The 18,675-nt window shown below is 49.7% G+C and overlaps 1 protein-coding gene across 3 annotated transcripts in view; it reads left to right on the top strand.

Moving 5' to 3' along the window:
* The first annotated feature begins 14,108 nt into the window (after positions 1–14,108).
* PPP4R4 (protein phosphatase 4 regulatory subunit 4) overlaps positions 14,109–18,675 on the top strand; it is a 63,316-nt gene continuing 58,749 nt past the window's right edge. Inside the window, exons 1-2 of one of the 3 annotated variants that reach the window (XM_070401349.1) lie at positions 14,109–14,331; positions 15,719–15,792. In XM_070401349.1, the coding sequence (XP_070257450.1) occupies positions 14,215–14,331; positions 15,719–15,792 (191 nt within the window). In that variant the 5' untranslated portion in view covers positions 14,109–14,214. Of the gene's footprint in view, positions 14,332–15,718; positions 15,793–18,675 lie in introns of those variants that run through there. The other 2 variants (XM_070401465.1, XM_070401519.1) reach the window with 2 other exon arrangements.

The following is an 18,675-nucleotide window of genomic DNA, read 5'->3' as shown; positions in this document are numbered from 1 at the left end:
CCCCCCACAAAACAAACAAACAAACAAACAAACTAACAAAAAACACCTATGAGCAGGTGCAGACCCACAAGCTGAGAGTGCAGCCCTGTCACTGACCGTGGAGGACAGTGGGCACCTGCCCCGCGAGCCCTGGCATCTGCCCCTTGCCTGAACTGAACCTTCCACAGGTGCCGACAAGGAGGACCTGGGCTGAGGAGTCTCCGGACCATGATGCCCAGAAGGGCCCGGCGTGCCAGGCTCCGCTCAGACCCCGAGTGGAAGAGCTCCTTTTCCAAGACGCGGTGGGAACCGAGAAGATGGTCTTGATTTGGGTTCTACAAAATCGTCAAGTCAAAGATAAACACACATAAATGCATTAACCTAGGGCTTAGAGAGTGAGCAAGTCAGAGAAAGGCAAAACCCATGGCTGAGATAGTGAGGGGTCATCAGATGCCTGAGTAGGTGGCAGCCCAGGGCCATGGTCATTGCACAGTCACCAAGTGCGAGGCTCTGTGCTAGGCATAGGGCAGATGCCAAGGTGACTGGGGCCAAGTCTACTCTTAGTGGCAAAGCCACAGTTACAGGTCCGCGGATGCCACCTCTTCAACAACGCGCCCCCCCCCCCCCCCTCGCTCTCTCTCTCTCTCACACACACACACACACACACACACACACACACACCCTGCCCAATTCAGGAATCACCCTTCCCAGGGCCCCATAGCCCCATGTGTTTGCTGATCACCACACTGAACTGTCATTTCCTAACGTATCTGTCTCCCGTGCTCTCCCCAGTGCTAGTGTGTCATTGCTTGGGTCAATGTTTTAAAAAATTGATCATCCAGCCCTAGCCTGTTTGGCTCAGTGGATAGAGCATCGGCTCTCGAACTGAAAGGTCTAGGGTTCGATTCTGGTCAAAGGTTGTACCTCAATTGCAGGCTCAAACCTCAGCCCTGATCGGGGCCATGGGGGAGACAACCAATTGACGTGTCTCTCTCACATCGATGTCTCTCTCTGTCTCTCCTCCTCCTCCTCCCTTCTAGTCTCTCTAAAAAAAGCCAATGGAAAAATAGCCTCAGGTGAGGATTAACAACAGAAAAATTGATCATCCAGTGAGAAGAGGTAAGGGAATTTAGATCCAGCTGAGGGAGTGAATGAATAACCTTGGGTTCTCTTGAGACCATTTGCTTTCCTAAGAGAAGTGATTTATGAAATGTCCTCCAGGAGCTCAGAACAAAAATCAAACCCACCCCATGTGCTCCCGGGTGACTGTGGAATTCTGGGAAACGGCCACCACCTACAGGCTAATGGATGCCCAGCCATTGGGGACAGGCTGGGCTGGGAGGCAGAGCTTGTAGGAGGAAACACCCATCACCTTTGACCCTCTCACTCCTGGGGAGAGGAACGCAGCCTTTGTTTTCCTGGGACAGGGAGAGGGGGGCAGCTTAGGGTGACGACAATGACCATTAACTGTGGAAATATTGCCCCTCACTCTGCTACACAGATCATGGCGTCAAGCCCTAGGTGTCCATACTTGACCAGCATGGCAGCACCATCTTTGAAAGGGGTAAGGACGGGCGATGAATGGTTGCCACCCAGTGGGTGGCCCTTTGTGGGCTGTCGTGTGCAGAATCATATTTCCTTCCTCCTTCCACATGACCTTAATTCTCCCTTGACCTCTCTGTCCTGTCACCTGGCTCTGGCAAATATTCCTTAGGCCTCTGGATGATAACAGACTAACTGTACAGGTGACGAAAAACGCAGTCCCACATGCCCTCTCCAATGTTAAGTTCACTCTAATTATGTTGGCGTAAGGAGTTGACACAAGACACAGGGTGGTCACACTCACAGCAGGCAGTCGTGGTTTCTTAGCAACTAACTGGAAGCTGTGTTAAGTAGGTCTTGTTTGTGTCTAGGTTCATGGGTGTTGAGACCTGCGGCCACTGTTGGACGTAGGTGGGTTTTGGTGCGTGCTTTCATTTCTTCTCGAGACTACTACAGTGCAGTCACCCACCAAAGCGTTTGGAAGGCTGGAGTGTTCCTGCAATTGTTTCCTGGGTCCGCAGCGAATTTTAAGAGAAGAGTCTCAGCTGCTTCTGTCACCATTTCAGGTGTGCTGTGCTCTGAGGTGGCAGTTTGCTTGGAGTTGTTCATCCATTGGGAAGATCTGCCTTGGTTTCCAAATCCATCACCCCTCCTTCTTTTGTGGCTTCAGCGACCTTAGAATGCCTCACTTCTCTGTCACCTCCTGCAATGACTCACAGTTAGTGAGGCCACCCGGAGCAGCCCGGGTGTCATCTGTGGGACATGGAGGAGGTTTCTGATTTGACTCTTGACCTCAGACGGGGTCTTCTCTTTTTAAAATACGTTTTTATTTATTTTAGAGAGAAAGGAAGGGAGAGGGAAAGAGAGAAACGCCAAACATTGATCGGCTTCTCCTTGCAAGACTCCTACTGGGGAGAGAGCCAGAACCCTGGGCATGTGCCCTGATCAGGAATTGAACCAGCAGCCTAGGTGCAGGGGACAACGCCCAGCCACGGGAGCCACACTGGCCAGGGCAGACAGTGTCTTCTTAAGGCTGGCAGCCAGAGTGTTCTTGGGTGTCTGTGATGTATGTTGTCACTCCCCTAGGGCCGGCATCAAATGGTCATTGTTCTGGCAGGCCCTTCCTCTGGATCAAGATGTGGAGGAATAAAGCCAGACTCCAGACCCCATGGTGTACACTTCCTGCCACGTCACAGTGTCCTGTTAGTATGTGCTGAGTGAGTGCGTGAGTGAGTGAGTGAATGAATGAGCGAGTGATTCTAATTCCACGCACAGCCCAGGTTTCCGCTTGCCACGCACACTGAAGCAGAACACAATGGTTTCCATCCCCCCATGCTCACTCAGGCTGTAAACAATGCACTCCTGCGCATTACCAGAGAACTGTAAGCTCTCATTGTTCAAATAATTGTTCTCAGTCATGATTGCAGTGACACAGGGAGAGACGTGGAGCTGCCCCCTCTTTGCAACAGGGAGCCAGCCTGAGGCAGGGATGAGCCTTAGCAGGCATTGTGGCCAAAGAGGTGGCAATGGGGCCGCCTTGGGCTCTGTTTGCCAAGACAGACGCTCTCCTCTCCCCCGGCAGCGTTGAAGCCTTTGATACCAGCCTAGTTTGTTTCATCCCGAATGGCAGCCATTCCCACACAGCCTTACTTCTGAGGTGCTTTGAGTCTTTGGGGCTGCAGCATCCATTTATAGCTGATTCTCCAAATATAAACTGACGAAGCTCGGCCTCATCTCCACATTCAGCCTGCTCCCTCTGGAAGCACCTGCCTGTGCAGCCTGCACCTCCAGGTCGTGCCCGAATGTGCGGGCTAGGAAGCCCTGTGCTGGCGAGCCATCATTCGTGCTCTCATTTGTGTCTACTAGTTAATCATTTCTTCTGTGTTGTCCCTCTTGTAACAAATGCTCATCAATTTCTTGCCAAGAGCCAGACAGACTGGGAGATATGAAAATGAATGCCATTCTTTTTTTTTCTTTTTTTAATCCTCGCCAGAGGATATTTTTCCATTGATTTTTAGAGAGAGGAAAAGACAGAGAGAAATATCGATGTAAGAGAAACACATTGATTGGTTACCTCCTGCACAAGCCCACACCAGGGCCTGCCTGGGACGAGGAGGAGCCTGCAACTGAAGTACATGCCCTTGACCGGAATCGAACCCAGTACCCTTTGGTCTGCAGGCTGAGGATCTATCCACTGAGCCAAACCGACTAGGGCTGAATGCCATTCATTTTTTAAAATATATTTTTATTATTAATTTCAGAGAGGAAGGGAGAGGGAGAGAGAGATAGAAACATCAATGATGAGAGAGAATCACTGATCGGCTGCCTCCTGCACCCCCCACACTGGGGATCAAGCCCACAACCCGGGCATGTGCCCTTACTGGGAATCAAACCATGACCTTCTGGTTCATAGGCCGATGCTCACCCACTGAGCCACGCCAGCCGGGCTGAATGCCATTCGTCATGGTGAAGAAACCCCATTCATGGGACACAGTGTCTTTGTGGCACAGATTTTAATGAAGAGTTAGTTACTGGCAAAGACGGGCCTTTCAAACTCAGCAATGCCAACAACAGGCAACCACCAATTTGCTCTCTGATTCTATGAGTTTGTTTCTGTTTTGTTTGTTCATTTATTTTATTTTTTTAGATTGCATACAGAAGTGAAATCATATGGATTTTGTCTTCAAAGACAAGTATTTTAAAAATACATGTATTTTTATTGTTGATAGTATTACAGATATCTCCCATCCCCCTCCTTTACCTCCCTCCTCCCAGCCGCTACACACACACCCCAGGTCTTCACTACCCTATTGCCCGTGTCCATGGGCTATGCATGTAAGTATATAAGTTCTCTGGTTTATCTCTTCTCACACCCCCAACCCCGCATCAAGGTATGTCAGTCTGTTCCATGCCACCATGCTTCGGGTCTTATTTGGTTGGTCAATTCATTTTGTTCCTTACATGCTACAAATAAAATGAGATCATGTGATATTTGTCTTTCCCTGAATGGCTTATTTCACTTAGCATAGTACTCTCTGGGTTCATGAATACCGTCCCAAAGGGTAAGGGATCCCTCTCGTTTACAGCTGCATAGATTCCATAGTATAAATGTCACATAGCTTTTTTATCCACTCATCTGCTGATGGGCACTTGGGCTGTTTCCAAATCTTAGCTGGTGTGAATAACACTGCTATGAACGTAGGGTAGCATATATTCTTTCCAATTGGTGTTTTGGGGTTTTTAGGATATATCCTCAGAAGTGGGATCACTGGGTCAAACGGAAGTTCTATTTTTAATTCTTTGAGGAAACTCCATACTGTTTTCCATTCCCACCAGCAGGGAACTAGTGTTCCCTTTTCTCCACATCCTCTCCAACACTTGCTGTTTGTTGATTTGTTGATGATGGCCATTCTGACAGGTGTGAGATGGTATCTCATTGTGGTTTTAATTTGCATCTCTCTGAAGACTAGTGACATTTCATATTTCTCTTGGCCATTTGTATGTCCTCTTTGGAGAAGTGTCTATTCAGATCCTTTGCCCATTTTTAAATTGTTTGTCTTCCTTTTGTCGAGTTGTATGAGTGTGGCGAGGCGGCACAGCCATGGCATACTCAGCCCCATGTTGGGCGCCATATGTGCTGAGCCAGCTCAGCCAGGTTCAGTGAGCCTGAGAGGGGGCGGTGAAGGATTGAGAAAAGACAGGAAAGAGAAAAAAGCTGGGTCTGGGTGGGATGCTGTCCTCTCTGATGGAGAGCTAGCAACAGTGCCATAGCCTTCAAGACATCTCTTTATTTTATAGCCAGATTCCACAAGGCAAAGTAAGTGCGTGGTTACAACGTTCTCAGGGGTTTCGAATTTACTCAGTTATATGCACCTGTTCAAGCTTTGTTTACTTGCTGCACCTCCCGCAGCCCATATCACTCAGTCACGTGGGACCACAGATTCGGACCATAGGTTCAAACTTACAATTATAGCCTTTGGCTTTGCCTTCCAAGCTGGGACTGTGCCCTCTCATTAGTCTGAGGCTTGAACCTGTCCAAACACTGTAGCCACTCTCCACATATGAGTACTTTATATGTTTTGGAGATTAACCCCTTATCAGATGCAGCATTGGCAAATATGTTCTCCCATGCAGTGCAAAGACAAACATTAAAACAAGAGATGTACCTGGTTCCTATCACTTAGGAAATTTCCAGGGTTTTAGGAGCTCTGTGCCAGGAACCAAGGCAGAGACCAACATATGTATTTTCTATTATCTCACAAATTGTCTATTAACAGCAGACAGAACAGATAGATTAATCACTAAGATAATTTTTTGAAAACTTCTAAGCCAAGAGTTTCAATCTCCTTTTCTTCATGACATCTGTTAGTCAGCTGCCACCCTGAACCGATTTGAGTTCCATCAACTCTCTTTGCTAGCGAGGCGGTCCTTGAGGGAGAGGAGGATGGGAGTTGGCGGGGCATGAAAAATTCATGGCTGGGGGACGCAAGGCCCTGCAAAGGAAGGATTGATTGTCATGGCCTGTAGAATTTGATATGTTAATAACCAGTCTAGTTCAAAAGAGCTTAGTTGAACACTTACTGAAAGAGCTTAGAGGCAACACTTACTTCAAAACTTTGGGGGTGGGGAAGTGAGAGTGAACTGTAGCTGTGTGTTGAGATCAGGGTGAGTAAATGCATCAGGAGAGGCTGGACTGCAGTTTTCCCAAAGGGTGGACAGGTGGGGAAGAAATCAAGTGACAGGGACCTGGAGTCCTCATCCCATTTGCCTCTCTCCTAAATGAAGCTCACTGTTGAGAAAGAGGGTCAAGAAAATCAGATCTCAGCCAGTATGCCACACACTGTGCCAGGTGCCGGGGCTTCGAAGCAAAATTCAGCTAAGTCTTCGTGCTACAGAAGCCTCTGTTTTTCCTGAAATAGAATGTGGTGGTTGGGGTGGGGTGGGCATGGAGTCCTCCCATCTCTTGGCGCCTTGGGAAAATGACCGCTGGGATCCAGAGGCCCCCCCACCGCCCATGCTGGAGGATGTCATTCCACTCCGTAGAGGTTGGTAAGCTAAGAGTCATCATGGCAACAGATTAAAGGAAGTTGGGGCTGGGTGTGCGGGCCCAGCTGTGCGCACACTGTCCCCTCCTCTGCCTGACTTCTAACCCGATGACTCCTTGCTTATTGCAGAGACAATTTTCCAGGAAATGGGATTTGGCTGCCAAAGAAGGAGCAGAAGAAAGGGAGCTGCCGGGAAGGGGGCAGACAGTAGAGGCCCTACAGATTCAGGTAGAAAAATGAGCTAAAAGCATAACACTTATTGGACCCTCATCGCATCCTGGCGTTACCACTGTCTCAGCTGATTCTCACGATAACGCCGTGTGGCTGGCAGTCCTCGTGCCCCATAACAGAGGGGAGGAAACCGAGGCTCGATGGGCTGCATCAACTGCCCACGGAGACAGCAGCGTTGAGGCGAGAACCCAGGTGCGTCTGATTCCCGTGCCTGTGCTCTCCATGCCGAGCGGCAGGGGTTCTGAGCCGCAGTGGCCAGGACGGGGCGGGGCGGGGCGGGGGGGGGGGGGGGCGTGTAGGGTACGGAGCGGGGTGGCTGGGATGCAGATTCCCAGTGCAGCTCCAGACCTGCTGAGTGAGCCCTGGGGGTGGCACCTTGGAGTGCCTGGTCGGAGTGAGGCCCAGAGAGGGGAAGTGAGCTGCCCAGGCCCCAGGGCTGGGAGGACCAGGAGGTGTGGAGAGGGTGTGCACAGGCCACCAGACAGGGCGAGATGGCCAGCCACTGCGAGCTGCCCTTCATGTGTGATGGCAGGCTCCATGGAACCTGTGCTCCGGGGAAGAAAAGGGAGAGAGGGAGACAGAGCTTTAACCGGGGCTTATTCTATTTCTTCCCAGCATGTTTGCCTGCAAGGCCAACCCACTTCCCAGCCCGGTCACCAGGGTAACCATCACCCCCACCTCGACAGGCAAGTGTGTGCCCAGCTCCTTGCACCCACACCCAAGGCCTCAAGGATCCAGCCCTATAATCAGCCTCCTGCTGCCTCTGCACAGGCAGGAGACAGGCAGACCCTCCCCCTCACTGGGCCACTTGACCCCCCACGGTTCTGCAGACACCCCCTCCCCACGCACACACGTGCTTGCTTCCCTCTCCCACTGCCTCCCAGGAGACAAAGGTGCAATCTGCTGGACGCGTCTCAGCACCCCTGGGGGTGGAATCTGCCCTCGAGGTGGGGCACAGGCGGACACGCAGCCCCCACAGGAGAAAAGAACCCCCGCCCGGAGGGGGGGCCTGGCAGTGAAGTTCTTTGTCCCTCCAGAGGCACTGAGGGGGCGGCTGGAGTTGAGGAGGTTTGCAGAGTGGCATCAGAAGAGGGGCTGAGGCTGCCAGCCCAAGGCGCCCCCCCGGAAGGCGGCGCCCCCTCAGCACAGCCCAGGAGGCTGGGTGCCCTCCTCCCGGCCCCACCAGAACAGTAGCACCAGGCCAGGCTGCGGGCCACAGAGTCCCCGTCAGGACTTCAGAAAAGCAATCCCATCCAGCAGGGCAGGCCCGGTGCTGGGCCGAGCTCCTTCCCCAGCGCTGGAGCCCATCGCTTCCCGCCTGCTCTCTCCTGACCCCTGTCCAGACACTGTGGCCTCTCCTTCCTCACCTAGGGCTGCCCTCGCCCCCACCGCCTCTCCTCAGTCCTGGACACAGTCTTTTTGACTCGAGGGCCACAGTGGGTTCTTAAACTGGACCGGAGGGCCGGAACAAAAGCATGGATGGAGTGTTTGTGTGAACTAATATAAATTCAAAGTAAACATCATTACATAAAAGTGTACGGTCTTTTTTTTTTTTTAGTTTTATTCATTTCAAACGGGCCGATCCGGCCCGCGGACTGTAGTTTGCCCCCGGCTGGTCTAGGCTGTCAGATGCTCTGGGTCCCACCTGTCTCCCAGGCTCTGAGCCACTGACTTGCTCACCCTCCTCTCTCTGTCGCTGCAGCCTTCCTCCTGAGGGACTGGATCTGGCTTCTCCCGAGACCAAGTGCAGGTGGTTAACTCCCCAAGGGGCCAACTTTGACCCTGGCCGGAGGAGCCTTCCAGGCCCCCTTCCCACGGAGGAGAGATCTGCCTGGCGTCTGCTCAGCCTGCCTGCTGTCTGGAGGCGTCCTGGGCACCGGGCTGGGCCTCTGTGTGAATGGGGGGGAGGGAGGGATGGCATGGCAGCCGGTGCCTGTGCTGGTGCGTGTGGATTTGCTGCCCATCCTGCCGGCCTGCCTGCTGTCTGGCTGCCTGGGTCACACCTGGAAGGAAGGGTTAGCACTGAAGCTTTGCCCCAGATTGTTTTCTAGAGCATCTGGGCCGAGTCAGCATCTAGAGTCCAATAGAGCAGAATTCCACTTCCACGTTACCTCGCCGGATTCCCTCGTTTGACAGAGCAGCTGAGGCCCAAAGAGATTTAGTGGTTCCCCAAGTTTACAGCTAGTTAGTGGGGAAGCTATGCCTATTCATTACTTTAACGAATAATTAACGAGCACCTACTATGTGTGTACAGGCATTGTTTTAGTCATTGGGAATACATCTGTTATCTCATTTAGTTCTTACAACAAGACTTTGTGCTAATTAAGTATGGCTTTTATTCCTCAGAGATGAGTGAAGAGAGGAACAGAGTGGTGCGTACCTTCCTTGCCCACAGTAGGAAGTAGCAGAACCAGGATTCAAACTCGGGTAGTTAGGCGCCAAAGTCCATGTGCTTAGTAACCACGCTCTTGTTGAACGAGCCAATGAAGTGAATGCATTTAACTTTCCTCAACTGTGTGCTGCAGCCCATGTCACACCACCTCTCAGAGCGCAGGTCCTTTACCTGTCAACTTGGATGGTCGCGCATGTCTGCCGCACATCACAGGGCTGCTTCTAGGCACAGTGAGCCAAGTCCCAAGAAAGCAGTTCAGATAAGGAACACAGGCGCCAGTAGCTGTTCCACTGCGTGTTCCTGGCAGAGTCAGGACTGGGACTCGGGTTTCCTGGCAGCCAGGTGAGGGTGGGCTATAGGCGAGGTGGGCTATAGGCGAGGTGGGCTATAGGCGAGGTGGGCTATGGGCGAGGTGGGCTATAGGCGAGGGTGGGCTATCTCCACCCCAGGTGGTGACGGTTGTGGGGAGCCGGCACGGCCATGGCATACTCAGCCCCAGGGTGCCTTATGTGCCATGCCAGCTCATCCTGGTTCAGTGACCCTGAGTGGGGGGGTGAAAGGATTGAGAAAAGACAGACAAGAGAATGAAAGCTGGGTCTCGGTGGGACGCGCCCTGGGGCTGAGTATGCCATGGCCGTGCCAGCTCCCCACAGATGGTAGCAGTCACAGATTCCAGCCATCAGTGGAACATTCTCCTTCATCCGCCTGCTGCCCTGGAACAGCCAACATGAAAGCTACGTCTTGGTGATTCAATCACTCATCATTAAGAATGCCATCAGACCTCAGATGATGCTGTTATAAAATCCAAATATGAGAAAATACTTCTTAGCTGAAACAGGGTGAAGTCTGCAAATATTATTCAGTACCAGTTACAAATCAAGGGGGAAAGGAGGAGAATTTCAGAAATTGACAGAAAAGGGAGGCTGCAAGGTATTTGCTAAGGACCCCGCCCCCTTTGCCTCTCTCTGATCCCGTCAGGATATACCACTTTCTGCTCCCCGTGCCCGCTCAGTGGAAGAAGGATCAGGAAAACCTGAATTTCAGATTTGGGGTAACCACTCACTGCTTTTTTGCTTTGAACTTCAGAGGCAATACTGGGAAAAGAAAGAGAGCAAAGAGTGGGAGGACCCTCTACCAGGAATTAGGGTGCATGTAGCACAGCTATAGCAGTAAGATCAGCGCGGCACTGGTGCAAGAACAGGACTAGGTCAACAGAACAGCAACGAGAACTCAGAAACAGACACAGGTGTCTGTGGAGACGTGGCATCTAATCCAGACACCATCTAATCCAGACACCATCACACATCGGTGGGAAAGAGATGGATTGCTTGGCGGGCATTGCTGGGAAAACTGGCTCCTTGGTGAAAATAATATCGCATTCCTACTGGGAGGAATTCAGACCTAACTGTGAGAGTTAAAGGTATGGAGTTAAATAGGAGAATATTTTGTGACTGTGGGTAGAAAAGATCTTAAACAAGACCCCAAAGCACACTTTGCAAAGCTAAAATCTGATGCATTTGGCTGCTCCAAAATTAAGGGTTTCCCCTATTCTGTAAGATAGCAAAAACCACAGCTGATTCCTACAGCCAGTCGGCCTGGTGGTCAAATCCCTCTAGTGTTAACTACAACAATTAAGGCTTGGCTAGAACAAGACTGCGCACAAAGACCACAAGGGGGTGCACCAAGAAAGCATAAAAGATGCGGAGACAAAAAAACATGACAGAAATGGAGGATATGGAGCTAAAAATCGCAATTTTGAGGGCTTGCTATAAACTTGAGCAGAGCCTCACGAAAACTAATGAGACCCTCGATGCTACGATAAAGAAATTAGAAAGTAAGCATACACGGACTGAAATAAAGAATATTATACCCAATAGCAGACCAGAGGAGCACAAGAATCAAACCAAAGATTCGACAAAAAACACCCAACTGGAAAAGCAAAATGAAAAAAGAATCCAAAAGTGTGAAGATAGTGTAAGGAGCCTCTGGGACAGCTTCAAGCGGACTAATATCAGAATTATTGGGGTGCCAGAAGATGAGAGACAGCAAGATATTGAAAACCTATTTCAAGAAATAATGGCAGAAAACTTCCCCCACCTGGTGAAAGAAATGGACTTACAGGTCCAAGAAGCACAGAGAACCCCAAACAAAAGGAATCCAAAGAGGACCACACCAAGACACATCATCATTAAAATGCCAAGAGCAAAAGACAAAGAGAGAATCTTAAAAGCAGCAAGAGAAAGAGACTCAATTACCTACAAGGGAATACCCATACGACTGTCAGCTGATTTCTCAACAGAAACTTTGCAGGCCAGAAGGAAATGGCAAGAAATATTCAAAGTGCTGAATACCAAGAACCTACAACCAAGATTACTTTATCCAGCAAAGCTATCATTCAGAATTGAAGGTCAGATAAAGAGCTTCACAGATAAGGAAAAGCTAAAGGAGTTCATCACCACTAAACCAGTATTACACGAAAGACTGAAAGGTATCCTTTAAGAAGAGGAAGAAGAAAAAGGTAAAGATACAAACTGTGAACAACAAACATGCATCTATCAACAAGTGAATCTAAGAATCAAGTGAATAAATAATCTGATGTACAGAATGAACTGGTGATTATAATGAATCAGGGACATAGAAAGGGAATGGACTGACTATTCTTGGGGCGGAAAGGGGAATGGGAGATTCGGGAAGAGACTGGACAAAAATCGTGCACCTATGGATGAGGACAGTGGGTGGGGAGTGAGGGCGGAGGGTGGGGTGGGAACTGGAAGGAGGGGAGTTATGGGGGGGGGGGGAAGAGGAACAAATGTAATCTGAACAATAAAAATTTAATTAAAAAAAAAAAAGATAGCAAAAACCAAGATAACAGGATGCATGGAAGGTTGGGGGATATTTGCAATGTCCAAACCTGACAAGGGATTCATATTTAGAACATTTAAGAACTTCTTCAATTCTTTAAAAAATATTATCTTTATTGTTGAAAGTATTACAGATGTCCCCTTTGTTCTTTTCCCATTGACCCCTTCCACCTCCCACCTGCCCCTCCCAGGCCTTCACCACACTATTGTCTGTGTCTGTGGGCAGAACTCCTTCAATTCATTCAGAAAAAAATAGGAAATCTAGCAGAAAAAGAGGCAAAGAATGTCAATAGCTACTTCACAGAAGGAAAAAAATCTCAATGGCTCTTAAGTATCTATGGAAAAATAATTAACATCACGAATCATCAAAGAAATACAAATGGAAATTACATTGTGATATTACCCTACCAATATCAGATTGATGTCAATTAGGACGTCGGATAATACCAAATGCTACTGTGCAGAGTGGGAAAACAGGAAACTTCCTACCTTCATGTGCCCCTGGTGGGAGGGCCAAGTGACAGTCATTCTGGAGAGAGAGGTGCAGAGTGAAACTAAGCCCTTGTAGCCTCCATGACCCAGCAGTTCCACTTTCCTTGTGGTCCGTAAGCGACGCATCCCATCCTGGCATTGTCTGTGGTTAACAAGGAACTGCTGGCAACACAACTGTCCATTATTTGAGGGATTGATAAGTAAAATGTGTTAGATGCCCAAACCCAATGCCATTGGTGGTAGGAATTAATGATATATAATGATCTATGCAGCTGCAGGGATGGACCTCTAAAGCATTATGCTGAGGGAAAAACAAGAAACAGAGTGAGTTCTTGGCACAAGACCATTCGTGTATGTTAAAAATAGATACACAAACTAAAAACTTCAGGACATACACTTGTTCTGGTACCTAAACATATGAGAGAGGGTGCACATGGGAGGTGGAGAAATGGGCGGGGTGTGAGGAGGGAACGAGTGGAAAACAACAAAGTTAAAAGGAAGACAGAGAAGGGCCTTGCTGATGGTTAGGAGCTGATGAGTATCAACAACATAACTCGTCCCTGACGTCCAAAGAGTCGCCCCAGTCGCCCCGTCATCGTTTTCTATTCCTAATAGAATCGAAAGCGAGGACGCATGGTGGCTGCCCAGGGCAGGGCCTCTGGCATAACGGACCTGCCTCTTCCCACCCACCTGCCAAGCTCTGCTTCCTGGCTCGCCAACGTCTACTCCGACTGCAAGTCCCACAACCCAAACACGCCCAGGCTTCGATCCGCAATGGCTTTTACTCTTATTATTTCTTTCTTTTGGGAAAGTCTTATCGATCGTTTGAGATTCAGTTTAAGTGCCTTCCCTCCAAGAGTCCTTTCCTGACCGCTGCCCTTTCCCCAATGCGAGCTCCTCCAGGACCTCACTCCCATACGCCCTTCCCCATCATCCCCACACAAGTCGCAGTGCCCTGGCTTATCTGGGGGACACACCCCTCCCCCAGGGCTAGCGCTGAGCTGGGCTGGTCTCGGGGTCCACAGCCAGCCGGCGGGCATGGGTCATCCCAGGAGTCCCTGGAAGTTACTGTCCAGCCCCTTAAACGAGACCCCGCCCACTTCCCACCCCCTTTCCTTTGCTTCCCTCTCATTGGTTCAGCCTCTCCGCCCGTCGCCCGCCCCCAGCCCGCCCGCCCCGCCCCCGCCGGTTGCGGCAAGTGGAAGGCTCTGCGCACGCGCCGTGGGGTGGAACGCGCTTGGTTGGGAGCTGGAAGCCTAGAGGGGCGGACGCAAAGGGGTCGCGAAGGCCGCCTCCACTTCGCAAGGCGGTAGCGTCCGGCCCTCGAGCGCGCAAAGCCAGGGGAAGGGGCGGGACTGAGGCGGGCGCTGTGGCACGTCCCCCACCCTGGCCCCGCCCCCTCGGGCGCCCGCGCGTCTCGCCCCGCCCTCCAGCCTGCCTGCCCCGCCCCTTCGCCCGCCCGTGCGCCTCGCCCCGCCCTCTCGCCTGCCCGGCCCGCCCCGCCCCCTCGGCGGCCGCGCTCCCTCCCTCGCTGCCGGCTCGCCGCTCGTCGCCCGCCAGGTTCCCGCGGCCGAGAGCGGGAGAAAGTCCTGCTGGCGGGCGCCCGCGGGGCTGCGCGCGTCCGGCATCCGGGGGCCGCTCCGGCCCGGGCGGCGAGGGGGCCCGGCGGTCCATGCATCCGCCGCCGTCCGCCGCCGCGATGGATTTCAGTCAGAACAGTCTGTTCGGCTACACGGAGGACCTGCAGGAGCTCACCATCATCGAGAGGCCGGTCCGCCGGAGCCTCAAGGTGCGCGCCCCGGGGAGGAGGAGCTGCCCGCTGGGCGCCCGGCCCGGCCCCGACCCCGGCCCGTCCCTGCGGCGGCCCCTCAGCCTCCTCCGCTCGCCGTGTCACCCTAAACCGGCCCTTCCGGGGCCCCTTCTTCGACGCAGCCCGGTTGGTTCTCCCAGCCTGACCCCCAACCTCGAGGGACGGGCCCTGGCTCTCTCCTCGGACCCGGGCCGGGTCAGCCCCCGGCTCCCGGACGCCCTCGGCCCCCTGGTACCTTCCCCTACCCGCCCCCAGAACGGCCGCCGAGCCCCCTCTTCGGGTCCGCCCGGCGTCGGCCCCGCCGCCCCTCGGCTTATCCGGGGTCCTCTCCCGGCGCCCCTCGGCTTATCCGGGGTCCTCGCCCGGCGCCCCTCGGCTTATCCGGGGTCCTCGCCCGGCGCCCCACGGCTTATCCGGGGTCCTCGCCCGGTGCCCCTCGGCCCCCTCCTCAGTCCACACCGCCGCCATCCTGACCCCCACCTGTCCCGAGGCGCCCCAGGTCTCACCCTTCCCCAAGGCATCCCGGCCGCCCTCACCTCCAGCCGCACCGTCTTGCGCCCCGTCTTCATGGCCCCGCCGACCCTTTGCCTTCATCCTGAGTCACCCTAAGTCCTTCCCTTCCCCCCCAGCCCCCCAGCCCGCCACGGCCCTCCTAGGACCTGCCCTCCACCCGACTTGAGCGAGTCAGCCTGCACTAGCGCCCCGCACCCCCAGCGGCTCCCCCACCCGCAGAGTCATCGTCCTCCCAGCCTCGCGGAGGTCCAGCCCTCACTGCCGGCAAACCCGGCTGATGGCCCGGCCCCCGGCCCCTCCGCAGTGCCTTTAGCTCCCACTCCCACTCCCACTCCCTCCTTCCAGCTTCAGGTTTTACACCCCCCGTCCTCCCCCCCCCCCCCCACCCCCAGCTCCAGATTTCGTCTTTTCATTCCCACTCGGCTGCAGTCTTCATCCATCACCCCTTTTAGCATTTCCTGGGGTGGAAAATGCTGGAGAAACAGCCTTGGGATATTAGAGATAAAAAGTGTGTATACATTTTCAATATGCATATAAAATGGATTTCGGCACTCCTCTGAAGCCACAGTGTGATTCTCAAGCTTCAATCTAAACGCTAGAAGAGTTAAAAAAACAACAACAAAAACCCCCCAAAACACAAAAACCAAACCCAAACCTCCTCAAGCCAAACCCAACAATTGGAGACAGTTCCCTCAGATGCTTGATTAGTTTTCAGTGAAAATGCTAGTTGTGAAACTTTTCCCTTCGGCAGCAGCGGTTACCTAGGGCCCCTGGAGCGGGTAGGGGGTGGGGGGTGGGGGGCCAAGGCTGATTGATGCACGTTGTGTCCATGACTTGTATTTGCGCTTGACAGACCCCAGAAGAAATAGAAAGACTGACGGTTGATGAAGACCTCGGGGACATCGAAAGGGCTGTGTATCTGCTCAGGTACTCCCGGAAGTCCCTGAGGTGCCTGCTCTTCCCCTGGGTGGACCACGCTTTCGGAAATGTCCCGCTGCGGTCATGTTCAGATTCACTTCACCGCTGGAGCACAGCCTTTTGCATAATTATGTCTTAGCTCTTACGCCCACCTAGATTAAGACTTAGCTATGGTCTTATACCTTTGCGAACTGAAATCAAATAAGATACCTGACTTAAAGAATACTGCTTGGAGGAGGAACAGAACTAATGGTCTGAGTTGATCTCATTCTTTTTTTATTTTCCAGCTTTAGTGGTGCTCACATAGCATCCAATAAGTTTAGATGAGACTCAGGAATATCCAGGGATTAATTTAAGTTACTTGTAGAGTGTGAACCTTATATACTATTTACTATATAAAAAAAATCTGCAAATATGGTAGTTGTTCATATTACTTTTGCTATGTGAGCTGCACAATAATACTTGAGGGATTTTAAAATTTAATTGCATCTACTCTCATTTACATGGCATCTCACAAGCTCTACAGAGTTGCTTAAGGCAAATGTTTATTGTAAATATTTACAAGATTTCTCTCAACTATTTTAAAAATTGTGATTTTAGCTTCTTAAAAGCAAATGTGGCCAACATTAAGGAACATATCTATACTTAGGAAACAGAAATTTGTCTAAAGTACTTTGTGTACCTTTGTCTTAAAATTTTTCTTTAATTAGTGCAACGGTTTTTTTTTCCCCCCTTTCAGCAAATTAGTTTTCACTTTAGTTTTTCGGAATCCAATTTTGAAAACTGGTGTTATCTATCTCTGGGATATTTTGTCATCCTTGTTTCCTTAGGTTTGATCTACTTTTCCAGTTTCAGGTGCTGGCAAGTTACTTGTTCTTCTTTCTTGTGTATAGATTATGTTTCTAGTCCCATGTTATTCATCAAAGGATCATATAAAAACAAGTCCCTCTCCATGGCACCCATTAAAAAAATATCCTGTAGTCTATTAGTGGCACCTTGGGTTTCTGTTCTTAGTTTAGTCGCAATTTTAGCATGCTTACAATTTAGAGCATCCTCTCCAGTAATTCTATCACTTTAAAATGTTTCGGGATCTTGGACCTTCTGTTGATGTTATTGGTGGTCTTTGGTAGCATGCTGTCATCAACTCTACCTGTTTATTTAAAAGAAAACTTTCATTTATGTATACATTAACAATATGTGTTTTGGTGTTTACATAGAGAATACTCCAACATTTAACCTATTTTGATATTTTATTGCTATATTTGAAGTACATTATTCCATGAACATGAACATGTTCATGAACATGTTAGTACATGAGCATGTCCAACATGGCAAGCACTTGTCTTTTCCCACAGTTTTTTTTATTTTTATTTATTTATTTATTTATTTATTCATTTATTTATTTTTATTGGAGCAGGTAGACAATTGGAAAAAGTTTGGATAAGTTATTTTTAACATACTGCAGTTCATGATTTGAAATAAGGTCTTACTTACTCCGCCTGAATTCTTTTCTTTGTATAAACGCTGGCTTACAATGAGGAAATGGAGAGTCTTGTTCTACTTACTTGTGACAGCAGATACCTTATTCTAGATATCAGTGACAAGGCTTCTTTTTTAGGATGGCTTATTTGTTTTCTTATTGTTTGTCACTGAACCAGGTCTTCTGTGTTGTCTGTATTTCTCAAGGCACTGAACATAAGTTTCCTCTAGTGCTGGAACTTACGAAGCCCTGATAGAGGTACCTGGGCCCTCTCATTCTTCGACAGGAGAATTTAAAAAGAGATCTGATATAGCTCTCTGAGCTTCTTAGGGCTCATCTCCCTTGAAGGAGGTTTGCAAGGTGGCTGAGAAGGCAAACAGTAGTTTGGTTGTGTCTGGGTATCCAGCTGAGTTCTTCCTTTGTATTCTTCACATCTCACCACCTCCTGGGGTTTCACCTTTAGGCCAGGAGGCCTGAAAGGTTCTTTCATGCCTGGGATTTGGGGGAAGGCTGCCTCTGTTAAAGCCTCATCTGATCTCATGTACTGAGCCTTCTATTTTTGAATGTATTTTATTCCTTTAAAAAAATGTTTGTACTCCCCAATGCTGTAGAGCCTAATATTGAGTTCTGTTTTTCTCTCTCTGGTTTTCAGGGTTATTTTTGAGTGCTTTTCCTTTTCCTTTGTATTGGATCTTTAGTATTCAGACGTTCTTTTTTGCTCTCTGCTTTTGAATGTCAGATTTATCTTTTTAGCTCCATTATTTTGTATATTAAGACTATTTTGGAGTATTATATTAAATTAGAATTTAGAGTTAAGTGAGTAAACATCAGTAGGAAATGCTTTACATTAGTAGAGATTCTCGTAACACTTAAAGTGAATCTAATATTTAAAAAAGCATTATATACAGAGCACTGTCATCCAATGAAAAACAAATCACATTGTTTTTTATCTTACCCTAAAGTGTGGCAGATCAATTATTAATGGTATTTTCACAATTAAGTTTAGAACATTATGGTACTTAAAGATTTGACACAGACAAATTTGCAGCTTTGCATAAATATGATGCTGATATACCCATCTGTGGCATTTAGCACTGAAGCAAAACAACTTTCCTAATAGTCACAGCTTGTGGATTAGTCAAAATCACACTGCAACATCTTTTCCCTGTTCTCTCTCTTCTTTGAGATTTTGGCATATATTTTAGGAATGTACTTAAAACATGTGAATTATTTTGCTAGAGAAGAGTCTTTAAGTGTGTATGCTCTGCTTTCATTAGGTAAATCTTGCATACCAGATGAATCGCATACTCTTAAACGTAGCATAAGTGACTCCATCTTAGCTGTGTAATGTGGTATCCTATTGAACCCTCATTTTGTTTTAATGGCATAATTGAGATGTAATTCATATACAA

Source organism: Myotis yumanensis, unplaced genomic scaffold (assembly GCF_028538775.1).
Source record: "Myotis yumanensis isolate MYYU_CA2020_CCGP unplaced genomic scaffold, mMyoYum1.0.hap1 SCAF_1, whole genome shotgun sequence".
NCBI classification, from domain to species: Eukaryota; Metazoa; Chordata; class Mammalia; order Chiroptera; family Vespertilionidae; genus Myotis; species Myotis yumanensis.
Note: the sequence above shows the minus strand (reverse complement) of the source record. Positions and strands in the feature narration are given on the sequence as shown.